Consider the following 23,241-nt stretch of genomic DNA (forward strand, 5'->3'; position numbering starts at 1 on the left):
TAAACTTTACAACTGACGAAATTTGAAATGATATAATTCGAAATTCGATCATTCAAACACACTGTCATTGTCAATGTGACTATAAAAAATGTGTCATTGTCAATGTGACTATAAAAAATGTGTTAAGGTATGAAGATTCTAGGGCGGAAAATTTAGATTTTTTAATCAAACCTTAGCGCGGAAGATACTTTACACAGCCAAAATGTGAATATAATATATTCAACTCCTTTTGGTTGTGCTAAAAGACTAAAAAAGAGGGTTTTTTTTTCCTTGCAAAGATAAAAAAGGGTCGTTTCATGAGGAACTGTTAACTATAATTTATATGTCGTCGTCAAGGGAATGGGGCCATCCATGGCATGTATAGCCATGTAGCTCTTTCTTGGCAAGCTTATCTCCGGAGATGATATGATTATAACATTGAAAAGAGCTTGCTTTAATATTAATTATAATTATTTGATGCGAAAGTAAGCAGTTGCAATACAAGGTTTTGTGCAAAGGACATGATAAAGAAAGAAGAGCTATCCTGACTGGCAAGTTTTTGAGATTGAAAATTTCCATTTTTGATGGCCTTGTAATTAAAATTTCATGGCTATTTGGTCAGTTTACACATTTAATCTTTTAATTGGCCCTGGTGGTCTACGGCTTGCTGGCTTCCTGTTTTTGGCCTTCTTATTCAAATTTGCCATTTTGCGTTTTGCGGTTTGCTTTCTGGGGCATGTATGTACACTGTACACTGTACACATGTGCGTACTGGATATTACCAGTCCGACCCTCAGTCACCTCACCACCGACCTTTTTTCTGTTTTTTATATCATATTTTCCATATCAGACTGTCCAGTGTCCAAGAAAAGTATCAAGATCGCAGAGGAGAGAGAGAGAGAGAGAGAGAGAGAGAGAAACACTGTTACGTGATGACGTGGCGCGATTTCATTGGGTAATGGGGACCCAGTGCCTTGACTTGGAGAGGGAGAGAGAGAGAGAGAATAGTCAGGCAGGCTCTATGCATTTCTTTTCTTTCTGCCTATCGAGTCTTGTCTTGACCTTTGTTTGTAGGTAGCGCTTGGCATCCACCCACCTTCTAAAACTCTAATAAAGTTGAGTTGTATTGAATTGAATAGAAGCAAGGCTGGCTGAGTGCACTTGCACTTGAACTTGCGCACCCATCATAGTAGGGCCCATCTCTCTCTCTTCCCTCTAAATGTCAGTGTCTCAAATCACACTGTGTGTGTGCATGTGTATGATTGCAGGTGTAAATATGTAAATATCTTGGTTTCCTTATTTTAATGTTTCTTCGAGACTTGAGGGATCCAGTCTCTAGCAACAACTGGTAAAGCGTTTACTCGCTTTTCTTTTCCATCTTCTTCACTACGTTTTCCTCTTCCTTCTCAACTCCCCCCCCCCCCCCCCCCCCCCCAACAACAACCCACTTCATATGCGCCGCGCCTCTCTCTCTCTCTCTCTCTCTCTCTCTCTCTCTCTCTTTTGCTTGCTTCTTTCGCTGCCCTGCCCGCACAAGCTAAGGCCTAAGTAATTTGACGAAACACAAAGCGGTAAAAAAAGCTTTCAGATTTCAGCGCATATTGTTTTCTTGGTTTCGTTTTCTGTTTGATTATGATTAGGAACAATATATATGGTCCTGGTGGGTTTTATTGCTCAGAATGAGAGAGCCTATTGCTATTTTGAGTTTTATTGCTCTGTTTCTGTCTTTTCACTTTCATTTCTCTACTATATATATATTCTATGCTTTGCTCTTCTTTATCTCCCCGAAAGTGACCAAGTAGTTAATTTGTGATCTTTTCTGTTTCTGTTTCAATCTCTTCTGCTGTTAAGTGAGGACTTGCAAAAAAGTACACATATTTCATCTTCTGTTGTTTAAATTTCTTGATGGAAATATTACTCAAAACAAAGTCATATAGTTGAATTACTAGACTCGGTTGAGTGAAATTCATAGCTTCCATGGATCACAAATTGGGAAATGGTTAAGACCGAATTTCTACTTGGCATCCAAATTGATCCTTATCCGATTAGGAATTCATGGGACTTTCCACTTCTCCTTATGCTTATGCTACTTGCTATGTGTCCTTGGATTCAACAGGTAGACATTGACAAGCAAGTTTGATTGGCCCTTGTGGGCTTAAGTTGTAGAGATGGCATATAGAAGGGGGTTAGATCAGCAGCCGCAGAGGCGGATTCTGCGGACTCAGACTGCCGGAAGTTTTGGAGAGCCCATGTTGGATAGTGAGGTGGTGCCTTCTTCATTGGTGGATATTGCTCCTATTCTCCGTGTTGCAAATGAAGTTGAGTCCCGGAATCCAAGAGTTGCCTATCTATGTGAGTTGCACTTGTTTTCTCATCTTGTAAGCTTGTATTCTATTATTTCTTTGTATGTAAGAGTCACATGTGTTTCGTAATCGGGGTCATGTTTGATTAATAAGAGCTCATGAAACTGGTTGGATTGGATACACTGCAGTATGGACTTTATTCCCATAGCTTCTGACTGTTATGTGAAAGGAAAATGTGATGGATGTAAATTGTCTGTCTCGATACTCATTATACATGATTCAAATATTAGGGTATGTCATATGTGAAAGGACTACATGATGGATTTTGTTTATAAATGTACCAACTTGTTTCTGAATGGTGAGGAATCCCTAACCCTGGAAAACCCTAGGTATGCCACCCATTTGGGAGGGGGCAAACCTCGGGTATACACAAATGCCCTTGAAACATGTGGTAAAGAGTACCACAATTGCCGAGGAGCTGGCCCCAAGGGTTGAAATTGAAGAATTATGTTTTCTGAGGCATGTTGGCTTGTCAATGAAGCCATCAGTTGGGGTTTTTAAATGCTTCTTTTTTCTTGTAACTTTTGTTTTTTTTTTGTTTACAATTCTTGAGGCTACTTTATATTATTCATAGTCAATGGAATAGTTGGTTAGTTGATAATCCACCTATTGTAATAGGACGGGTTATGTTTCAAAATTTTATCATGGCAAAAAAGACCTTTAGACAAACTCAAAGTCATTTTTATGAACTATATTGTATGTTTGGGAGTCCAATTCATACTAATGTGTATGCTGGAATTAGGTCGGTTCTATGCCTTTGAGAAAGCTCACAGACTGGATCCCACATCTAGTGGACGTGGTGTCCGCCAGTTTAAAACTGCACTTCTTCAGCGTCTAGAAAGGGTAAGCCTTCATTTCCCCTGGTAATTGCAACAAATTCTTTTTTCATATATGTGATGTGATCTTTCAGTGACATTGTTACCAAAGCAAGAAAGAAAGAAAGAAATAGATAAACAATAAATAAACAGATAGATAACTAGATAATAAATAACAAACAATAAGAAGTTATTCATTTGTTGGAAATCATATGTACTATATCTCCTAATTTTTTTATCAAGGACTATTTGGAATTCAGCAGAGATATTACTTATCATTTTGATTCTTTTCAGGAAAATGAAACAACATTGGCAGGAAGGCAAAAGAGTGATGCTCGGGAAATGCAGAGTTTTTATCGAGATTACTACAAAAAATACATTCAAGCGCTGCAGAATGCTGTTGATAAAGCAGATCGGTTTGTCTCTAGGAGTATTGATGTGTTCTATTTTTGATTGAAAAGTTGCTCAGCTGCTTTATGTTTTGGTTTTTTAAGTTTTGTGTTTCCTAACCCAGGGCGCAACTGACCAAAGCATACCAAACTGCTGCTGTTTTATTTGAGGTTTTGAAGGCTGTCAATCAGACGGAAGCTGTTGAAGTAGCTGAGGAGGTGAAATAGAAATTTTTGACCTGAAACTTTTTCATAATACTAATCTTCATTTTGCACCTATTTCCTTTGTAAAATATATCTGTATTTTTTGTACTGTAGATTTTGGAAGCTCACACCAAGGTTGAAGAAAAACAGCAGATATATGTACCTTACAATATTCTTCCTCTTGACCCTGATAGTCAAAATCAAGCAATCATGAGATTTCCCGAGGTTTGAACATTTTCATTTAAAACTGAGAGCATTATGTCTTTAGATTTACAGGTGAAACACATTGTCTCTTGTTTTTGCTCTCCAGATTCATGCTACTGTTTCAGCACTCCGTAACACTAGGGGCCTACCATGGCCGAAGGACCACAAGAAGAAAGTAGATGAAGACATTCTAGACTGGCTCCAGGCTATGTTTGGTTTCCAGGTGAAGTGACTAACCAAAATGAATGTCATAAACTACTGAGTTTTTCATATTTTACGAGCAGCTTAAGCTCCACTCATTAATGTGCAGAAGGATAATGTGGCAAATCAAAGGGAACACTTGATTCTGTTGGTTGCTAATGTTCACATACGACAATTACCAAAGCCTGATCAACAGCCCAAGGTTGTTATCCTTCTCAGTTCTACCTTATATTTTCCCTTTCTGAGCTAGTTCTCCCCCTTCCTCCTGCTACCTTACTCTATTTGCCAAATCTTTTCCTGTATAGTTGGACGATCGTGCTTTAACGGACGTGATGAAGAAACTTTTCAAAAATTACAAGAAATGGTGTAAATACTTGGATCGCAAAAGTAGCCTTTGGTGAGGAATCCTTTTTGAAAGCTTTGTAATTTAATATAATATTGATATTTCTAGAAATCTGGATGAATTGAATTATTTTATTCTCCTTATTCTGAGGTATTTATAAGATGTACAAAGTATACAAAAAAGGTAAGTATACAAAGTCAACTATATTAAATAATAAACCCTAAACCTAATATATCACACCAACAATATTTTCTAGCAAATGTTAAAGTGGATTAGTTATAGTCTTCTTAAAAGCGGAGCTGCTGATTTGTTTAGCTGTGGTTTATAGTGATCCATTGAAATATGGTGATTTGCTTCTGTCCTTTTGTTTCCACACTATTAACATACAAAATTTGTTTTTAACTGGCAGGTTGCCAACTATTCAGCAGGAAGTGCAGCAGCGAAAATTACTATACATGGGTTTATATCTTCTTATCTGGGGAGAAGCTGCAAATTTGAAATTCATGCCAGAATGCCTTTGCTATATTTATCATCATGTATGCTTTAAGATGTTTTTGCCTTGCTTTATGACATGTATATTTCTGGAATTCAAGTTAATCTACAACATCTTGTAGTCCCTAAACCCCAAGTACACCTTAAACACATAGGATTTGACAGTTAAGTTATCTACTTTTTTCTCCTTGGGACTCAATTGTTGCAGAAGGGTGGAGGGTTGGTGTACTAGAAGCTTAAAAGCTTATTTCTTCATGCTCTATTCTATTGTCAGGATTCTTTATAGACATATTGCAAATATGTATTGAGATTGTTAAATGTTATAAATAATTTTTCATGTTCTTTTGCTTTTTTTAATTAATTAATTATTTTAATTTTCTGTATATACATTTATTGGATAAGTTATATTATTCTTACCAATGTGATCATTGTTATTTGTGACCCAAGCCAAAGTAATTGGGAGAAAGCCTATGTTTAATTTAGCAGTATGATTCAGCAGTTGTACTTTACACTTTGTAGATGGCATTTGAATTGTATGGAATGCTAGCTGGGAGTGTTAGTCCAATGACGGGCGAGCACATAAAGCCAGCCTATGGTGGTGAAGATGAGGCCTTTTTGATGAAAGTAGTAACTCCAATATATGATACAATAGCAAAGGTGTTCTTCTACTTTTCTTTTGTTAATATAATTTCTTTCTTTCCGTTTGACATTTATTACTTCATATCTCGTTAAATTTTGTTGTATCTTTTTTTACAGGAGGCTAAAAGGAGCAAAGGAGGAAAATCAAAGCATTCTCAGTGGAGGAATTATGATGATTTGAATGAATACTTTTGGTACAAGCTTTTCTCTGTTTAGGTTGCATTTTCCAATGCTAAGACTGTACATTACAAGATTTGTTTGGTATGGAATTGTAGGTCAGTTGATTGTTTTAAGCTAGGGTGGCCTATGCGTGCCGATGCTGATTTCTTTTGCCAGCCAGTCGAAGAGATTCAAGTTGGAAAAGATGAGGTATGCTGTGACTTTGGATATAAAATATTTGTTTTCCTTCTTTCTTTGTTTATCATCCGTGATTTTCATTATGTAACTATTGAATTCGTCCACTGTAAAAATATCCATTTCTTTTTGTACTATTATGTTATCTGCAACCTTGCTTTGTACAAACCTTTTTGTTTGTTTGTTCAATTTTTATTATTTATTTTTTCTTGTAAAGATGCTTCAGCATATGCCTTGTAAGTGGGACTGGCCCTCTGCTTTTGGGAAGTTTAAGGAAAAACTTCAAGTGGCAGGTGTTTGTGGTAATCTGTTGTGGTAATCACAAACACCTGCCACTGAACAAATTACCTTTTCTAATTGGATGGTCCTTGTGATTGCTGCAGGGCTTAAAGCTTAAATCGTAGGTTTCAATTAGAGTGGCTATACTCTAGATGATTATCAATGTACCATCATCATCAAACATTCTTAATGCGTGAATATAACTTTACAAATTACTTAGTTAATGACATGGATCATTTATCTCTTGTTGTTTATAGTTCAACTTTCTTGATTTCATTGATAGAATCTTCCCCCATAAATTATGTTGACGGCTGTATATACAGCACTTTGAGTTTGTCGCAAATCAGCATGTCATGTTCTTACAAGTTCAGGTTTTATGGATAACATAGCATATCTGAATGCCGACAGTTTCAGTTCTGATAATTTTACTGATGCAATTTATCAATAGGTTATCTGTTATTGGAATACTTGAAGTCTCTATAGGAAAAATCAAAAGCTACCACTGTTATAGATGTTTAAGTAGGAATTAGATTAACCAGGTCAAAACAACTTTCTTTTTTGGTACTCTTTAATCACATAAGCTTTTATCTTTCTCATTCTACTCTTTGGTTTAACTGTTTGTGTTTTTGATTCTGAAATTTTATGATTTCAGAATAAGAAACCACACAATGGGGATCGATGGATTGGTAAAGTCAACTTTGTTGAAATACGCTCGTTTTGGCACATTTTCAGAAGTTTTGATAGAATGTGGAGCTTTTATATATTGAGTTTGCAGGTGAATTTTTTCTTACTAACCTTCTTAATCTTCTGTACTTATGTCTGTGCACTCTTAGGACTTATGTAATAATTTCCTTTAGGCAATGATCATTGTTGCTTGGAATGGGTCGGGGAAATTAAGTTCCATGTTTGAAGGTGATGTCTTTAAGAAAGTGCTGAGTATTTTCATAACTGCTGCGATAATGAAGCTTGGACAAGGTAAATAAAACCATTTAGCCTTATTATTTGCTGGTTTATTATTTATTTTAGTGTTGCATCTGTGGTCAAAATTCAAATTTGTCGCTGTTCCGTGTATCTATAATCTGTTGAGAGTATTGTCTCACACGGGAGAAGTAATGCCTTTCACGACAATATAAAAGATCTTGGGCCTCTCTGCCCATCGCCATTTGGTTTTGGGTTGGATGCTCTGGTACCATAATTCAATTAGAGCATCCAACCTAAATCAATAGGCAATGGGTGAAGAGGCCAATATCTTATTTGGTGCAAGGCTTTACTTCCCGGACGTGGGATAATATTCTCAACATAATCGACCTCAACTGTGACATACTTGTGCTGGAAAATCACTACAATGCCATTTCCTATGAAAAATTAACCACGTTTGCCTTTACTGGTATACATGGATGATAGAACCATGAACGGTCCCATTCTATGTGCCTGCACAATAATCTAGTGATTTTCCGAAGGAGGGTCTAGCTGTAAAGTAGGGGCATATACTGTTCCAAAGGAGGGTCTAGCAATAATCTTAGATTATCTTTTAAGAAAATTAATTAAATTAAGTTATCAAAGGTCAATACTGTTGAAAAGAAAGTTAAGAAAGGGAGAAGAGGATCATATCAATTGAGTAAAAAACTAAATGTAAAATTTCTAGAAAATGTTCCTAGAAATCATGCAAATCAGCTCAATCAAATCTAAATTAACTCAGTCAGTAGCCCTAATATCAGGCCAACATTAAGCGAATCATCTTCTGAAAAATTTGGAAGAAATTAATCTGTACTGCTGGGTCATACCTGTTCCCAACCAGAACCTAGAATGTTACCTTGCTTACCACTTGGCACAAGGCTATAAGGTTGTAGCCTATAAGGAAACTGTTCAGTAATGAAGAGTTTTAAGCTATGTTTAAACTTGTGAATGATTCATTTGGTGTTTTTTTTTAAACTCAGTAATATCAAATATGTAATACCTCTGATGACTCTGATGAGGTGAAGATTATGACTGGATTTTCTGTAGAATTGCACAAGGATGCTATATCCTCGAATACATAATGTTTAATGATGATGACTAATATGAGCCTTCTATGATATCTTATAAATTTTATAATTTGATTAATTTTATTTCATTTTTTTACAGCTGTTCTTGATTTAATTCTGAGCTGGAAAGCTAGGCGAAGCATGTCTTTCTTTGTCAGGCTAAGATATGTTTTGAAGGCTGTTTCAGCTGCAGCATGGGTTATTGTTTTACCAGTGACTTACGCGTATAGTTGGAAAAACCCTCCTGGATTTGCACGGATGATCAGGAATTGGTTTGGAAATGGTCCAAGTTCATCTTCTTTGTTCATTTTGGCTGTTGTCATCTACTTAGCTCCAAACATGCTCTCTGCATTGTTGTTTATGTTCCCAATTGTCCGCCGGTTTCTTGAAAGGTCACACTTAAGGGTTGTGATGCTCATGATGTGGTGGTCTCAGGTATGCATTTGTACCTTGTAATTTCTAGTAAAGTGTTTTATGGACTGAAGCAGTCAGGACTTGCCTCCTATGGATATGATACCTGAATCATTCATTTTCTAGCCATTTAATTTTTGTTAATTTTTTTTTTTCCAGCATATTGGCCTCAGTCTAATTCATTTCTTTGATATGTTTGCAGTCTCAGCTTTATGTTGGAAGGGGAATGCACGAAAGCTCAGTTTCTCTTTTCAAGTAACCATAGAGATTTTGATTTGTCTTTTCTTTCAGTTGGAATGGCCTGGGATAGATATTCACTGGTCTCACTGTTACTGACGGCTTTTGTTTCTAGGTATACCATTTTTTGGGTTCTTCTGCTTGTGTCGAAATTAGCCTTCAGTTACTACGTAGAGGTACTTCTTTAGTCCCTCTTCAACATTTACAAGCATCCGCAGAGTAAACTTTTTTTCTTCTTTTTATGTCCATATCTATGTTTAAATGATTACTTCTTGTGAAATGCCGATGATTCTTGACATACTTGTAATTTTATGATGTTAGAGGGGCACATACTAGTAAGGGTCAACACCATTTTATTATCATGACTTATTTGTTTATTAGGTAATGGAGGGCGCCCCCCCCTAATTTGTTTGCCTTTTATTCATCTTTTTCTTTTACCCATAATTGCTTGAGGGGATAATTTAAAGCCTATTTGAATATCAGAATATCAATGAAATAGGAAAACGCTTAAGCAATGACCTTAGCATGTTGTCGCAGACTTTTTACTTATGGTTATGATGGAAGAGAATCGAATCCTTGAGCTAATCTAGTCCTAACCCGTTTCGCACCCACCCTCACCACTTGGGCTAACCCCAAGGGCTTTGTCACAGATTTCGTTATTTAATCTTTTGGCCAATTTGAGTTTTGTCTATGATTTGTTAATAATAGCATCCTGTTTGGCAATGGTGCAATAATCTTGTCTTAAAGCTGGGTAAAGAAGATGAAGAAAAGTGTCAGATTGGTGGTGGGCAATAGAGTAAGTGTCAATTGGTGGTGGGGAATAAGGGAAGTGTCAGATTGTTGGAGGAGTTGTGGTTGGGAGAACAGTCTTTGGCGTCACTTTTCTTGCGGTTCAGGTTATCCAGATTTCATAATATAGTTATCGCCTGGCTTGCATCTATTCCTTTTAAGTCAGGGAGTTGAGATTTTGGATTCAGAAGAAATTCTGAAGGAGTAGAGGTAATGGAGTTATCAGTTTTGCTGCTGCTATTAGATAAAAGTTCATTTTTATGGAGGCAGAGAGGATTTGAGGCATTGGAAGCTGGAAATTTCAGGGTACTACTCCTAGAAATGTTTTCTCAGAAATTTAGGGTTGGCTAGTGGTTGACATGGGGGTGAATAAGCACGAGTTGCTTCAGAAAAAGGAGACTTAATTGTTGTCTTTCTTGTAGTTCCTGTATATGTGTTAGTTAAAATAGGAGAGTGCAGACCATCTGTTTTTTCATTGTTCAGTAGCTCTAAGTTTGTGGTATTTATCATTTGGTAGGCTGGAGTGCGTGCTTAGTGACTTTCCGTCTTTGGTAGAGGAAAGAAGGCTAGAGTTTTGTGGGGTTGCTGCAGGATGGCTGTCTTGTGGGTTTTGGATGGAGAGGAACAGGAGGATTTTTGACAATTATAAGGGAGTGGGGGTTGAAGATCTTCTGGAGAGGGTGATCCGTTTCTATCTTCACTTTGGGCATCTGTTGTTAGATTGAAAGGCAGATATAGGATAATATCTTTGTTTAATTCTTCTGTGATATCAGTATTTATCCTGCTCAATGATTGACTGCTTGTCACTTTTTGTAGTTTTTGTCTCTTTCTAATAAGATTTGTTTCTTCGCAGGAAAAAAAGTCTTGTTCACTTTTTGTAGTTTATTATCTCTTTTGAATAAGATTTGTGCTCCTCAATAAAAAAAGAAAAGGAAAAAGAGTTGGGTACAAAACTTGTTGAATCAGTGTCATTTGTTCTTCATTGTTGCAGATTAGGCCTCTTGTGAAGCCAACTAAAGATATCATGAAAGTTCACATTGGGACCTACCAATGGCATGAGTTTTTCCCTCGAGGTAAATGCATAAATGATAAATGCATAAATGAAATAAACTTCCTTATATTCGGATGGTTTATGATGTCATCATTTGACCTTTTCAGCTAAGAATAACATTGGTGTGGTGATTGCAGTCTGGGCTCCAATTGTTCTTGTATGTTAATGTTTCTCTCATTTTCACATCAGTGTCTTATCATTCACTTAGTTGTGTTCATTTTGCTCGTAAAATTTTATTCATATTTTTCTCTATAGGTCTACTTTATGGATACTCAAATTTGGTATGCCATCTTTTCCACAATATTTGGAGGTATATATGGTGCGTTTCGCCGTCTTGGAGAGGTTGGTGGAGTTTTATTTTCTCTACAATCCTCATGTTTATATCACTTTCCATATTGATGAAGCACAATAAATCCAATCTGCTAAAAGCCCAATCATCCTTATTTTTCATTTTGGTTGGGGGATTTTATTTTAAAAGTAAAAGAATGTCGGGTAGTTCTAGTTAATTGCTTTCGAGTCATGGTGAATCTACAATCTCATGCATCACTTGGGGTTTGTTTCAAAGCATTTGAGGTTTAATCAATTTATAAAAAAAGTCCAATTATGATTTTTAACAAATAAAGTGAAGAAATACTAATAGAAATTATGCGAGATTCTTGCCGTGGAAATAGAAACTCATTTTGCTTTCTGAAAAATAGAGAAAAGGATCCTCAATTGGTTTCAACACGAGCAGTTTTTTTCCATAGAATATCTTGTACTTGTTGGTTCTGTTCGTCTGTTATTCTTTTTTTCATACTGTGGTGACAAATTAAATCATCCCATTTTAGTATGCTTTTTCCATAAAATCTTCACCTTATATATATGATGAGTTTTTCCTATGTTAAGGGTGTCCTTGTTGCGAGAAAAATGCACACATCCGTCTATATTTTAGATCATCCTTCAAGGGCTATCCTTGCAAAGAATCATTCAGAGGAAGTTGTTTGGTCATCTAAAATGTGCAAGAAAATGCAATACGTTGGATAAAATTGAAACGAAAATATGGATAATCAAATGGCTGAACAATTTTTCTATTTAGCTGATATTTTGCATGGAGAATCCTTGAAAGAGAATTTAAAAACTTGATGGTTATGATATTTTGCCTGGATAATCCTTGCTCTGATTGTAGGTTTTTTCAACTTAAATCACCTTACCAGATTTTTCTCTTTCTTCCAGATTCGTACACTGGGAATGTTGAGATCTCGATTTGAATCACTGCCAGGTGCTTTTAATAATTACTTGATTCCTGTGGAGAAGAATGAGCAGACTAAGAAAAAGGGAATACTAAAAGCCACTTTCTCCCGCAAGTTTGATAAGGTTTGGTCACTGTTCTGCTTGAGAAGTTACCAATATTGATAATGACCTTTATGCACAATTTGGTACATCCCTCGGTTAATCATTGAAAGACCATCATTTGAGTCATTGCACATTGGCTGGTTGTTTCAGAGTGCATCTAGCAAAGAGAAAGAGGCAGCAAAGTTTGCACAGATGTGGAACGAAATAATCAGCAGTTTCAGAGAGGAGGATCTGATAAGTGATAGGTAAATAATGATGCCAGACAAGGAAATGTTTTCCTCAACTTGAATGAATGTTGAGTTCCATTATTTTACTTTTTGGATTAAATAGTGTGATATTGAAAGCTTGTATTTGTTTTTCAGGGAAAAGAACTTGTTGCTTGTCCCATATGGGGCTGACCCAGATTTAGTAGACCTCATCCAGTGGCCTCCTTTTCTGCTTGCTAGCAAGGTCTATGTTCTCATGAGTAATTTCTTCCATTAGTCTCACCAAGACCAATACATGTATTTACTCTGTACTAATTCTGTAGATCCCAATAGCACTGGACATGGCAAAAGACAGCAAAGATAAAGATCGTGAGCTGAAAAAGAGAATGAGTACAGACAATTATATGCGCTGTGCTATTCGCGAGTGCTATCTTTCATTTAAAAGTATTATTAATTTGTTGGTCCTTGGAGAGCGTGAAAAGAAGTGAGTTCAATACTACTTGAATATGTCTCAGAATAGAAAGAAAACATAACTTCATCTGCCAGACTTTTGTTATCTTCCTGATGACTCCTCTGTCCAGGGTTATAAATGATATCTTCACCATAGTTGATGCGCATATTGCTGAGGGAAATCTGACAACAGAGTTCAATATGAGTGCTCTCCCAAGCCTCCATGAGCAATTTGTTCAGTTGATTGACTATCTGGTATTCTTCTTTGACAGTGAACTTTCACATATTTTTATTGATTAATCAAGATTGGTGCTAGTCCCAACCATATCTTTCTGATGACTACAGCTGAAAAACAAAAAGGAGGACAAGGACCAGGTCGTAATTGTCTTGCTTAACATGTTAGAGGTTGTGACAAGGGACATAATGGAGGATGAAATTCCCACGTAAATGATTTGGAATCTGATATCTCAACTAGGTTAATATTTTGATTTTGTTCCCCTCAATCCTCCATTCATTTCTTTTTCATGCAGCTTGCTAGATTCAAGCCATGGGGGAACATATGGGAAAGATGAGGGAATGACACCCCTTGATCAACGGGATACATATTTCGGTGAACTGAATTTCCCAGTGCCAGTGACCCCAAAAACAGAAGCTTGGAAAGAAAAGGTATCTTTCATTTACAATGTTATGATTTCAGTGCTGGATTAGCTAGTCATCACGACCTGAATATTAATGTTAGTGCATTGACCTTTCATATCTGTTTTCTCAGTCTGAATGAGTTTCGTAAAAGTTACATGTAATAAATTTCTCCTGTGTGTGAGTCCATTATCTTCTATAGATCAGAAGGCTTCATCTATTGCTTACGGAGAAGGAGTCTGCTATGGATGTCCCATCCAACTTGGAAGCTAGAAGGCGCATTTCTTTCTTTTCTAACTCATTGTTTATGGACATGCCTCCTGCACCTAAAGTTCGAAATATGCTTTCCTTCTCGTAAGTTATCTTCAATTTGGACTTTCTTCATTGTTATTGCATCTTTCCTTTCATGGGTGACTGGGGTGAAGATATTTCAGTGTCAATTATTGTCACGCCCTTGACATGGGGAAAATGTTCTTTACTATTTTCTCAAATTGAAGTTCTGTTTATTGGCCAGGTGTTGCAGCCATGACCAATAAGATAGATGTTAGGTGTATAAGTTCTCGTACTAAACCAATTCGAGTAACTAAACTGTTTGCGGAAGCATAGACAAATAATAAATTTAAACTTTTCTCTACACCATTGTCTCACGGTTGAGACAAGGAGAGATAATACCAAATGAAAGTGTACTTGACACATCTTCACAATACTATAGTTTCAAGTAAATTGCAAGGTGGTGACATATATACACTAAGATATGTATAACAGTATAAGCATGTAATATGTAACCAGAACCTTTGACCAACTATATAGTTAGCTAATAAGAATAAGCAACCGTATAGACCCTATTTATTTTACACAACAGAAATTTAAATGTTCTTCAAGTATAATGATCCAATAAATTTGGGTACTGGGTATTACATTACAATTAATGAAGTAATACATTCTTGGGTTTAACCATTTCAAGTACATAATCAATCTCACTACAGAAAACCCCCAAACTATAGGGATATTTTCAATTCATACACGAACTATCACTTTTTTATAAACGCGTACAGAAATTCCCATAAACCTTACATTTAAACCACTCCAATCCTTCAGTCCAAGCGTTAACTGCCTATGTGGCTTTGAATGAATTTGAATTTACCCATATAGTTTGGGGGTTTTCTGTAGTTGATCCATATTTTAAATTGATGATCTGACTTATGGTTTCACTATTTCAAAATAAAATAACTATTGGACATATTTTGTATCAACCACTTTATAATTTCGATAAGTTGTGTAAAATAATATGGGATGGCAGATATTTTTGTCTTTTTGTGGGGTCAAAAGGTTTTTTTTGTTCACCATATATCGCCTGACATTTTCGTAATTACTTTGTAGGGTTTTGACACCATACTATTCAGAAGAAGTTCTTTTCTCCGTCGATCACCTGGAAAAGCAGAACGAAGATGGTGTCTCTATCCTTTTCTACTTGCAAAAGATCTTTCCAGGTGAATTGTTTTCTGTTTTGTTTTTTGTTGTTTCTCCTCTTACGATATAGTGTGCATTGTTATCTGAACTGTTCTTTTATGAACCCATGATTGATTGCAGATGAATGGACTAACTTTCTTGAGCGGGTCAAATGTGAAAGTGAAGAAGAACTCAGAGCAAATGATGAATTGGAAGAGAAACTCCGTCTATGGGCATCCTATCGAGGCCAAACGTTGACTAAAACTGGTATAAGCAGATGCGGGCTACTGCCCCTCTCTCTTTGACACTTGATTTGATTTGTTATATTTCTTATGAATGATTATGAGTTTTGTCTTCCCCTATTCTCTACAATTAAGTACGAGGTATGATGTATTACCGAAAAGCTTTGGAACTTCAGGCCTTCCTGGATATGGCAAAAGATGAAGGTATTGAAGCTTAGTTGTAGTGTAATTACCATATCTCTTCTATGGTTAATTTTGTAAAGGGCATATTGATTTATTTTTTTTCCTTATTATTAGCTCTAATGGAAGGCTATAAGGCTGCTGAATCAACTATTGAGGAACACTCAAAATCTGAAACATCACTACTAGCTCAATGCCAAGCAGTAGTTGACATGAAATTCTCATATGTTGTGTCATGCCAACAATATGGAATTCACAAGCGATCTGGTGATGCTCGTGCCAAGGACATTTTGAAACTTATGGCAACGTATGTTCTTCAGTATCTAGTATTTATATTTATATTTATTATTTTGTGCATGTGTGTGTGTGTGTGTGTGTTTGTGATATGAATACAGTATACTTATGGTTTAGTGTAATAGATTAAGCAAACATCAAGTTTTCAGCAAGGTAGTTATATTATGCCAATCTTTTTCTCCCAAAGGGTCAAAGCTTTTACTTATTTCACCAAAAATTATAATTATTTTAGAGGGAAAAAAATTTGGGGTTTAAAATGGTAAATCAACTTTTGACTAATATAACAACAACAGTGTAGTTCATGTGGGCAACAATAAAGAAAAAATTCAGGTGGTCAGTTGACAAAAGGAGTTAAGTTCAGGTGGTATTGCTAAAACTTTACCTTTCATGTAATGATATTGTAAAGATAAAACTTTCGTGCCACAAGCATACACAGAGGTGTTTGTAGAAAGCCTAGGTGCTTCTTGAAGCAAGTCATGGTAATGTCTCCTATTTTCCCTGTTGCAGTTATCCATCTCTTCGGGTAGCTTACATTGATGAGGTTGAGAAAACTAGCGAAGATAAATCCAAAAAAAATGTTCGGAAGGTCTACTATTCGGCTCTTGTAAAGGCAGCTCCTCCAACTAAGACAATTGATTCCACTGATCCTGTTCAAAGGTTGGATCAGGTAATAATTTTTATAACATTCAATATTGGGCATTGACAGTAATTTGAGATCTTTCTGGCAGAGCTTCCTAGACCTGTAAGAGACTCCTAGGGGTCACCCCAAGTTTGTTTCCTTCACTTTTGTGCTTCTTAGAGTAATTATTGTTTTATTTCAATCCCAACAGTATGCAATTGTAACATTGTAACACATCTTCTATACATGAATATTGCTTTACAATGGATTGTTTAAATCTCCTTGTACAGGATATTTATCGGATAAAGCTTCCTGGACCTGCAATATTGGGAGAGGGAAAGCCAGAAAATCAAAACCATGCAATCATTTTCACACGTGGGGAAGGCTTGCAAACAATAGATATGAACCAGGTACACACACACAAACGACCATATGCAAATGCTTTGTGCATGCGTGTGAAAAAGTATATACTAATAGTTATTACAAAAAGAAAAGCACCAACTACCAAGTCGTTAAGAGGAGAGGAATTAGGATTTTTAGGGAAAAAAAGTAGGAATGGTGGCCAAGTTTGGATCATAGAGAGGAAAGGACAATGAGAGAGGGTGGATGAAATATGCTATTTTGGAAATTGGACATTAAGTGATTTCAAGATTCTTTGACATGTTTACAATCCTTATGTATTTAGAGTCGCTAGAACTTCTGTGTCTAATGCTGGGGTCTTTTGGCGAAAAAAGCTCGACACAAGTAGGGAGTCACACTGGAATAGGGTATCGGCTATGCTTACAGTTTAGGTATAAATTCTATATGCTTGTGCTTTTTTGAAACTCAGTACCACGTTGTTGTATCTGTTCAACAGGATAACTATTTGGAAGAAGCATTCAAAATGAGGAATTTGCTGCAAGAATTTCAGAAACATGATGGTGTTAGATATCCGACGATACTTGGACTTAGGGAGCATATATTCACTGGCAGGTATTTGTTGTGTTGTTGCTCTGCAGCAGGAATTCCAGTGCTGCTAGTAAATTAAGACTTAATAAATTTTTTGTTTTTAAAATTTTCTTTTGTGCTTATGTGCATGGCGTTTCATGTCTTCGGTTATCTTTTGCAGTGTTTCATCTCTTGCATGGTTTATGTCGAATCAGGAGACTAGTTTTGTAACTATTGGACAGAGACTGCTGGCTAACCCTCTGAGGTAAGAATTCGGAATTTTTTTTATATTCTGTTTCCAGAACTACTAATTTATGATTTATTTCCCAGCCCAATGACATTTTAGCTGTCACAATCTGTTTTAATCGTTTGATCATCATAAATCCGTACCGACTATGATTTTAGGCTGACTGAGAATGTTTTTCATATTTGACATTCATTCAAATATTTATTAGTTAATTTGTCTACGGTCCTGTATGATATTGATTTTCTGTATTTTGTTTGTTGGAATGGTGGTTATTTATTTTCAACCAAAAGTACAGCATAGTTGTTTTTTTTTTCCTAGACTATGCTCCTGCTTTATTGATTTTGTTAAATTTAACCCCTCTAAGCAGGTTACAATATCCCTAAGGAGCGCATGTGTTTTTGTCAGAAAATATCCAAATTAATTTTGTTATTATAATAAAGTTAAAGTATCAACTTTAAAATGTTATAAGTTATAACTTCCATTTTACACTTCTGTTTGTGATAAAATTTGTAATCCTGGAGACATTTTTGAGGTTTATCAAACAAAGTCGATGTCATATATTGAATTATGCAAAAAATATCATAGTAATTGTGAGGTGATTAAATTAGTTTCATCTGCAAAGTTTGATTACTGCATTCTTTACTTCTGTCATAGTTTTGCATTTTTTAGTTAAAGGTAACAGTGGCACAACTTATTAGATATTCAATAGAACAGATAGATTATAACTACTTTTTTATATGGTTATGCAGTCTTAATGCAGTTCTAATTAGAAACCGAGCTATGCTACAATGGAATTGTTTTTTAATACACTACACAGTTGATAGTTTGATTAATTATCCATTGTTCTTTATATTTCTTTAGACAAAAACATTAAATCTTTTTATACAATTTCATTGATCTCAATAAGTACTTTCTAAGAATAATTTCTTTTATGAAAAATAAACATGGACAATGAAAGTTACACTATTTTAAAGTTCGAGAGAATATTTTTGTATTTAATCAACAAAAGTTTTCAGGAGAAAGTGTATATTTTTTTGTTGAAACTTGAAATAATAATGACAGTTCTGTAATTCAATTTAGTTTAATAGGTATCTGTAGTTACGAAGCTTTGAATATTCAACATGGGACACCAGTTTTACGTTTTTATGCTATTGGATTGTTCCATATAGAAAGTATTTATCAGATACTGGATCCAAAAATTCCAATTTTTATTTCTGGTATCAACTTTTGGCTTGAAATTAGAAACAGGTCCAATTAATTGGCATTGACAAATGCGGTCTAAGCCACTTAAATCAACATAATGCAGTCCAAAATATGACGAAAAGGCATTTAAATCTGTTAACTACGAGCACCTCATTATGAAATTGAAAATAGCAGCTTAGAGTAGTCATGTTGGTATTTTATTTATTTTTATAACTTTAGAGTTTCATGGTTTTTTTTTTCAGTTTGAAAATCAATTTTTTTGGATGTTTTCAAAATTTGGATATTAACTTCTAAGAACACATAGATGTTGACTAAGTTTTCAATATCAAGCTTTAGACTGTTTTAGACTATGAATCCTGTATGTGGAATTTTAACATTAGTTACCTGTTTTGAATCACCAAGTTATTCAAATATAAAGCAAACATGGAGAAAGTTATGTTTAAAGAAAGTAATGCTAAGAATCAAAGCAGACCACAAAGAAAGGCCTATTACATGTGATCAATTATTGCTCACGGCCCTCTTTTAAACGGGTCAGGGGAAGCTAGGAACAATTTTGAAAACTCTAGGGCGTATTTGTAACACAAGTGTATGATACTAGACATTTTTTTTGGTTGTGTTTTTCTTGTAGTGTTTCAAGAAACACACTTTACACATTTTCAGTTACCGTATGTTTCTTATCTAGTTCAAGCTGCTGAATCCTTTTTTTTTCCTCATTCAGAGTTAGATTCCACTATGGTCATCCAGATGTATTTGATAGACTGTTTCATCTGACTAGAGGGGGTGTCAGCAAAGCTTCCAAAGTCATCAATTTAAGCGAGGACATATTTGCAGGCACTCTCATCGCTTTGTTTAAGACTTGTTTTGTTTTGGATTGGTAGTGTACCAATTTCACATGTTTCTTGTATGCAGGTTTCAATTCTACAGTACGTGAAGGCAGTGTTACTCATCATGAATATATACAAGTTGGTAAAGGACGAGATGTTGGCCTGAACCAGATCTCGATTTTTGAGGCAAAAATAGCTAATGGGAATGGCGAACAGACACTGAGTCGTGACATCTATAGGCTTGGGCATCGATTTGATTTCTTCCGGATGCTATCCTGCTACTTCACAACAATTGGTTTCTATTTCAGCACTTTAGTATGTATAAAATATACCTCTTTCTCTTCATTTATTTTATAATCCTTTACCATTATCTCAAATGTTTTGGTTCTGGTTTGACAGTTGACTGTGCTTACGGTCTATGTGTTTCTCTACGGTCGCCTTTATCTTGTTCTCAGTGGGCTTGAAGATGGTCTGAGTACTCATCGAGCTATTCGAGACAATAAGCCTCTTCAAATAGCTCTTGCTTCTCAGTCTGTTGTGCAAATTGGATTTTTGATGGCCTTGCCTATGGTTATGGAAATTGGTTTAGAAAAGGGGTTCCGTATTGCACTAAGCGATTTCATATTAATGCAATTACAATTGGCCCCTGTATTTTTCACATTTTCTCTTGGTACAAAGACGCACTATTATGGAAAGACTTTACTTCATGGAGGTGCAGAATACCGAGCAACGGGTCGTAGCTTTGTAGTGTTTCATGCCAAATTCGCTGATAATTACAGGCTCTACTCCAGAAGCCACTTTGTCAAGGGCATCGAGCTACTGATTCTGCTTGTTGTGTACCACATATTTGGTCGTTCATATAGAAGTGCAGTTGTATATATCCTCATTACGATACAAATTTGGTTCATGGTTGGAACATGGCTTTTTGCTCCATTCCTCTTCAATCCATCAGGGTTTGAGTGGCAAAAGATTGTTGATGACTGGACGGATTGGAAGAAGTGGATAAACAATCATGGAGGCATCGGTGTCTCTCCTGATAAAAGTTGGGAATCCTGGTGGGAAAAGGAACATGAGCATCTTCGTTACTCTGGAATACGTGGTATCATTACTGAGATAATATTAGCATTACGCTTTTTCATCTACCAGTATGGGCTTGTCTATCACCTCAACATTACAAACAACAAAAGTTTTCTGGTATATGCGTTTTATGTGTCTTTCGACCGTTATTAATGCATTCTAATATCTATTATTTTTATAAAGCAGGTGGAAATATTAATTTTCCTTTCAATGCGCTTGCAGGTCTATGGTGTTTCGTGGCTGGTGATCCTTCTAATTTTGGTGCTGATGAAGGTGGGTAGTTAAAATTTCAGGACTCCTAATATGTGTATTCCCAAACATAGCCATACTTTCTTGTTTCAAGATTTGTATTTTTTGAAACTTCCTGAGATGCCATTCATGAGTTATTTTGGTGGCAAAAATTACCACGTAGAAGCTTTCTTCTTTCGTGCCTTTTGATGAAGCAGAGGCATTTTGTATTTGTTAGGTTATAAACATCAAAATCTGTCTTTTAAGAACTGAATTAACCAAAAATCTGACTTTCTCTTTTCTTGTTCTCTCAAATACAGCATTAAAACCGAAACAGTTCTTAAACTGTCACCATCTAGGCTCTGAAAAATGATTTCCTCTACCAACCAATGGACTGTACTTAAGTTTTTGCTGCATGTCAAAATCTGACAAACCATTTAACCATTTTTTCAGAGAGTCTTGTTCTCAACGTACTTACATAGAAGCCAAATTCTCATATAGGCATTTTAGGAGTCAATAAGGTTGTGTATGTGGTTATGTTAATTTCTGCATATTTTTCATGTCAGAAAATGTTTCACTTGGCTTTTACCAGCTCTTTTGTTATTGCAAACTAATTTACGACAGTAAAAAATAAATTATTGCTTATTAGATTTATTTTGACAATTGTGCTGAAATTTTTCAGGCCGTGTCTGCTGGGAGGCGACGATTAAGTGCAGACTATCAACTTTTGTTTCGACTGGTTAAGGGATTTATATTTATTACATTGTTATCTATTTTCATTACCTTAATAGTGCTCCCTCATATGACACTTCGGGATGTCGTAGTCTGCATTCTTGCCTTCATGCCAACTGGATGGGGATTGCTTTTGGTCAGTAAATCATATTAATCCTTTTTTTTTTCCGTTGACTTCCTGTTCTAACTATTTAGTGTTTAATATTTTTAACCTAGTTTTCAATTGTCTATTAACTCGTTGATTTGTTCTAATTGTTTCTCTGGTTTTTTTTTTCTTCATAAATATTCCTATAGATTGCACAAGCTTGTAAGCCACTAATTCAACAAGCAGGATTTTGGGGGTCAGTTCAAACACTTGCTCGTGGTTATGAAATAATCATGGGGTTGCTTCTTTTTACCCCAGTTGCATTCTTGGCTTGGTTCCCTTTCGTTTCTGAATTCCAAACACGAATGCTGTTCAACCAAGCATTCAGTAGAGGTTTACAGATCTCACGTATTCTTGGAGGAGGAGGACAAAGGAAGGGCCACCACTCCTCCAGCAACAAGGAGTAGTTTTTATCCAAATTATAGAAAGGATGGTCTCATTTATCTCAATGTAAATAGCTCCAGTGCTTGCTCAAATTATTCATCAAAAGAATTCATAGATGTCTTTCTTTATGCTTTTTGTCAAACTTTAGAATACTTGTACATGTATATTTATGATAAAAGGTTTGAAACTTAACAATTTCGTTGCCTGTTTGATGCATGATATATATCTTCAGCTGATCTTAAGAGGTCGAGACACCTGCTTTAAAACAATGTTTTGACCACAAAAAGAAAAAAGAAAACCGCAAATTTGGTGCTCATAACTGGAAAGTTCGAACTGAATATTTTGAAAATGTTGTTCGTAGTAAGAAAATAAGTTGTTTGAATATTGTTGACCCAAAAAAAAAGTTGTTTGATTATGTGAAGGAACAGACTTTATATGACGAAATTATCTTAAACAAAACCACCTGTTCTCCTGCAGACTGATAATTGAACGTTTGGTGAGCATGAAAGACAGGTTTTGGAGGCCGCATAAAGATAAAAAAAAACATCATGGTATGTTATAAACTAAAGGCTTAACTACACTAATGCCCCCTGAAACTTTGGTCAAATCTCACTTTACCCCTCAAAACTTAAAATGGCCCACTTTCATCCCTTGACCGAGGTTTGGTGACCCACTTTGCCCCTTGCTGTCAACTCCATCCAAAACTCTGTTAACTTTGATGATGTGGCAGTGGTATTTTTTAAATTTATTTTAATTTTTAATTATTAAAATTATTTAATTATATTTTTATTTATATACAAAATTACAAAAATACCCCTGCCATGTCATTAGATTTAACAGAGTTTGAATGGAGTTGATGGCAGGGGCAAAGTGGATCACCAAACCTCGGTCAAGAGATGAAAGTGGGCCATTTTAACTTTGGGGGGGTAAAGTGAGATTTGACCCAAGTTTCAGGGGGCACTACAGTAAATAAGCCTAAACTAAATTCATAACCATTAACCAACATGAGTTGGCCCAAGTGGAAGGGCTTGGATCCTTTAAACAAGAGATCCTGGGTTCGATCCCAGGCACTTGCGAATAGAGCAGATTCTGTTGGGAGAAGTCCCCACTTTGCGCCTGACCGTACCTCGAGGGATTTAGTCTCCGCAGTTGCGCGGAGGATACCCTGGGAAACCAAAAAAAATAATTCATAACCATTACTTATATAACACAAAACTATTATTTACGCTAGCCACATACATGGCTCTCACTATAGAATTCTTGCTCTAGACATTTAAAGGTACATATCAAAT

General features: G+C 35.8%; 1 protein-coding gene across 1 annotated transcript; it reads left to right on the top strand.

Annotated features, from left to right (window-relative positions):
* The first annotated feature begins 1,321 nt into the window (after window positions 1-1,321).
* Window positions 1,322-22,144, top strand: LOC110772127 (callose synthase 2). The gene is made up of 43 exons (XM_021976531.2): window positions 1,322-1,550; window positions 2,096-2,331; window positions 3,085-3,185; window positions 3,452-3,573; window positions 3,672-3,765; window positions 3,865-3,975; window positions 4,061-4,177; window positions 4,265-4,357; window positions 4,461-4,552; window positions 4,908-5,034; window positions 5,510-5,647; window positions 5,747-5,823; window positions 5,905-5,998; window positions 6,915-7,037; window positions 7,120-7,237; window positions 8,387-8,721; window positions 8,900-8,952; window positions 9,050-9,110; window positions 10,715-10,796; window positions 10,882-10,931; window positions 11,030-11,116; window positions 11,987-12,127; window positions 12,257-12,351; window positions 12,469-12,556; window positions 12,636-12,796; window positions 12,894-13,017; window positions 13,108-13,205; window positions 13,293-13,428; window positions 13,601-13,752; window positions 14,779-14,888; window positions 14,989-15,114; window positions 15,225-15,293; window positions 15,387-15,576; window positions 16,071-16,230; window positions 16,473-16,592; window positions 17,039-17,154; window positions 17,291-17,374; window positions 19,278-19,390; window positions 19,469-19,698; window positions 19,783-20,577; window positions 20,683-20,733; window positions 21,371-21,556; window positions 21,715-22,144. Exons 2-43 carry the CDS (start codon window positions 2,148-2,150, stop codon window positions 21,970-21,972), a joined length of 5,862 nt encoding a protein of 1,953 aa, XP_021832223.2. The 5' UTR covers window positions 1,322-1,550; window positions 2,096-2,147; the 3' UTR covers window positions 21,973-22,144.
* Window positions 22,145-23,241: the final 1,097 nt, after the last annotated feature.

Source organism: Prunus avium, chromosome 2 (genome assembly GCF_965620075.1).
Source record: "Prunus avium chromosome 2, drPruAviu1.hap1.1, whole genome shotgun sequence".
NCBI classification, from domain to species: Eukaryota; Viridiplantae; Streptophyta; class Magnoliopsida; order Rosales; family Rosaceae; genus Prunus; species Prunus avium.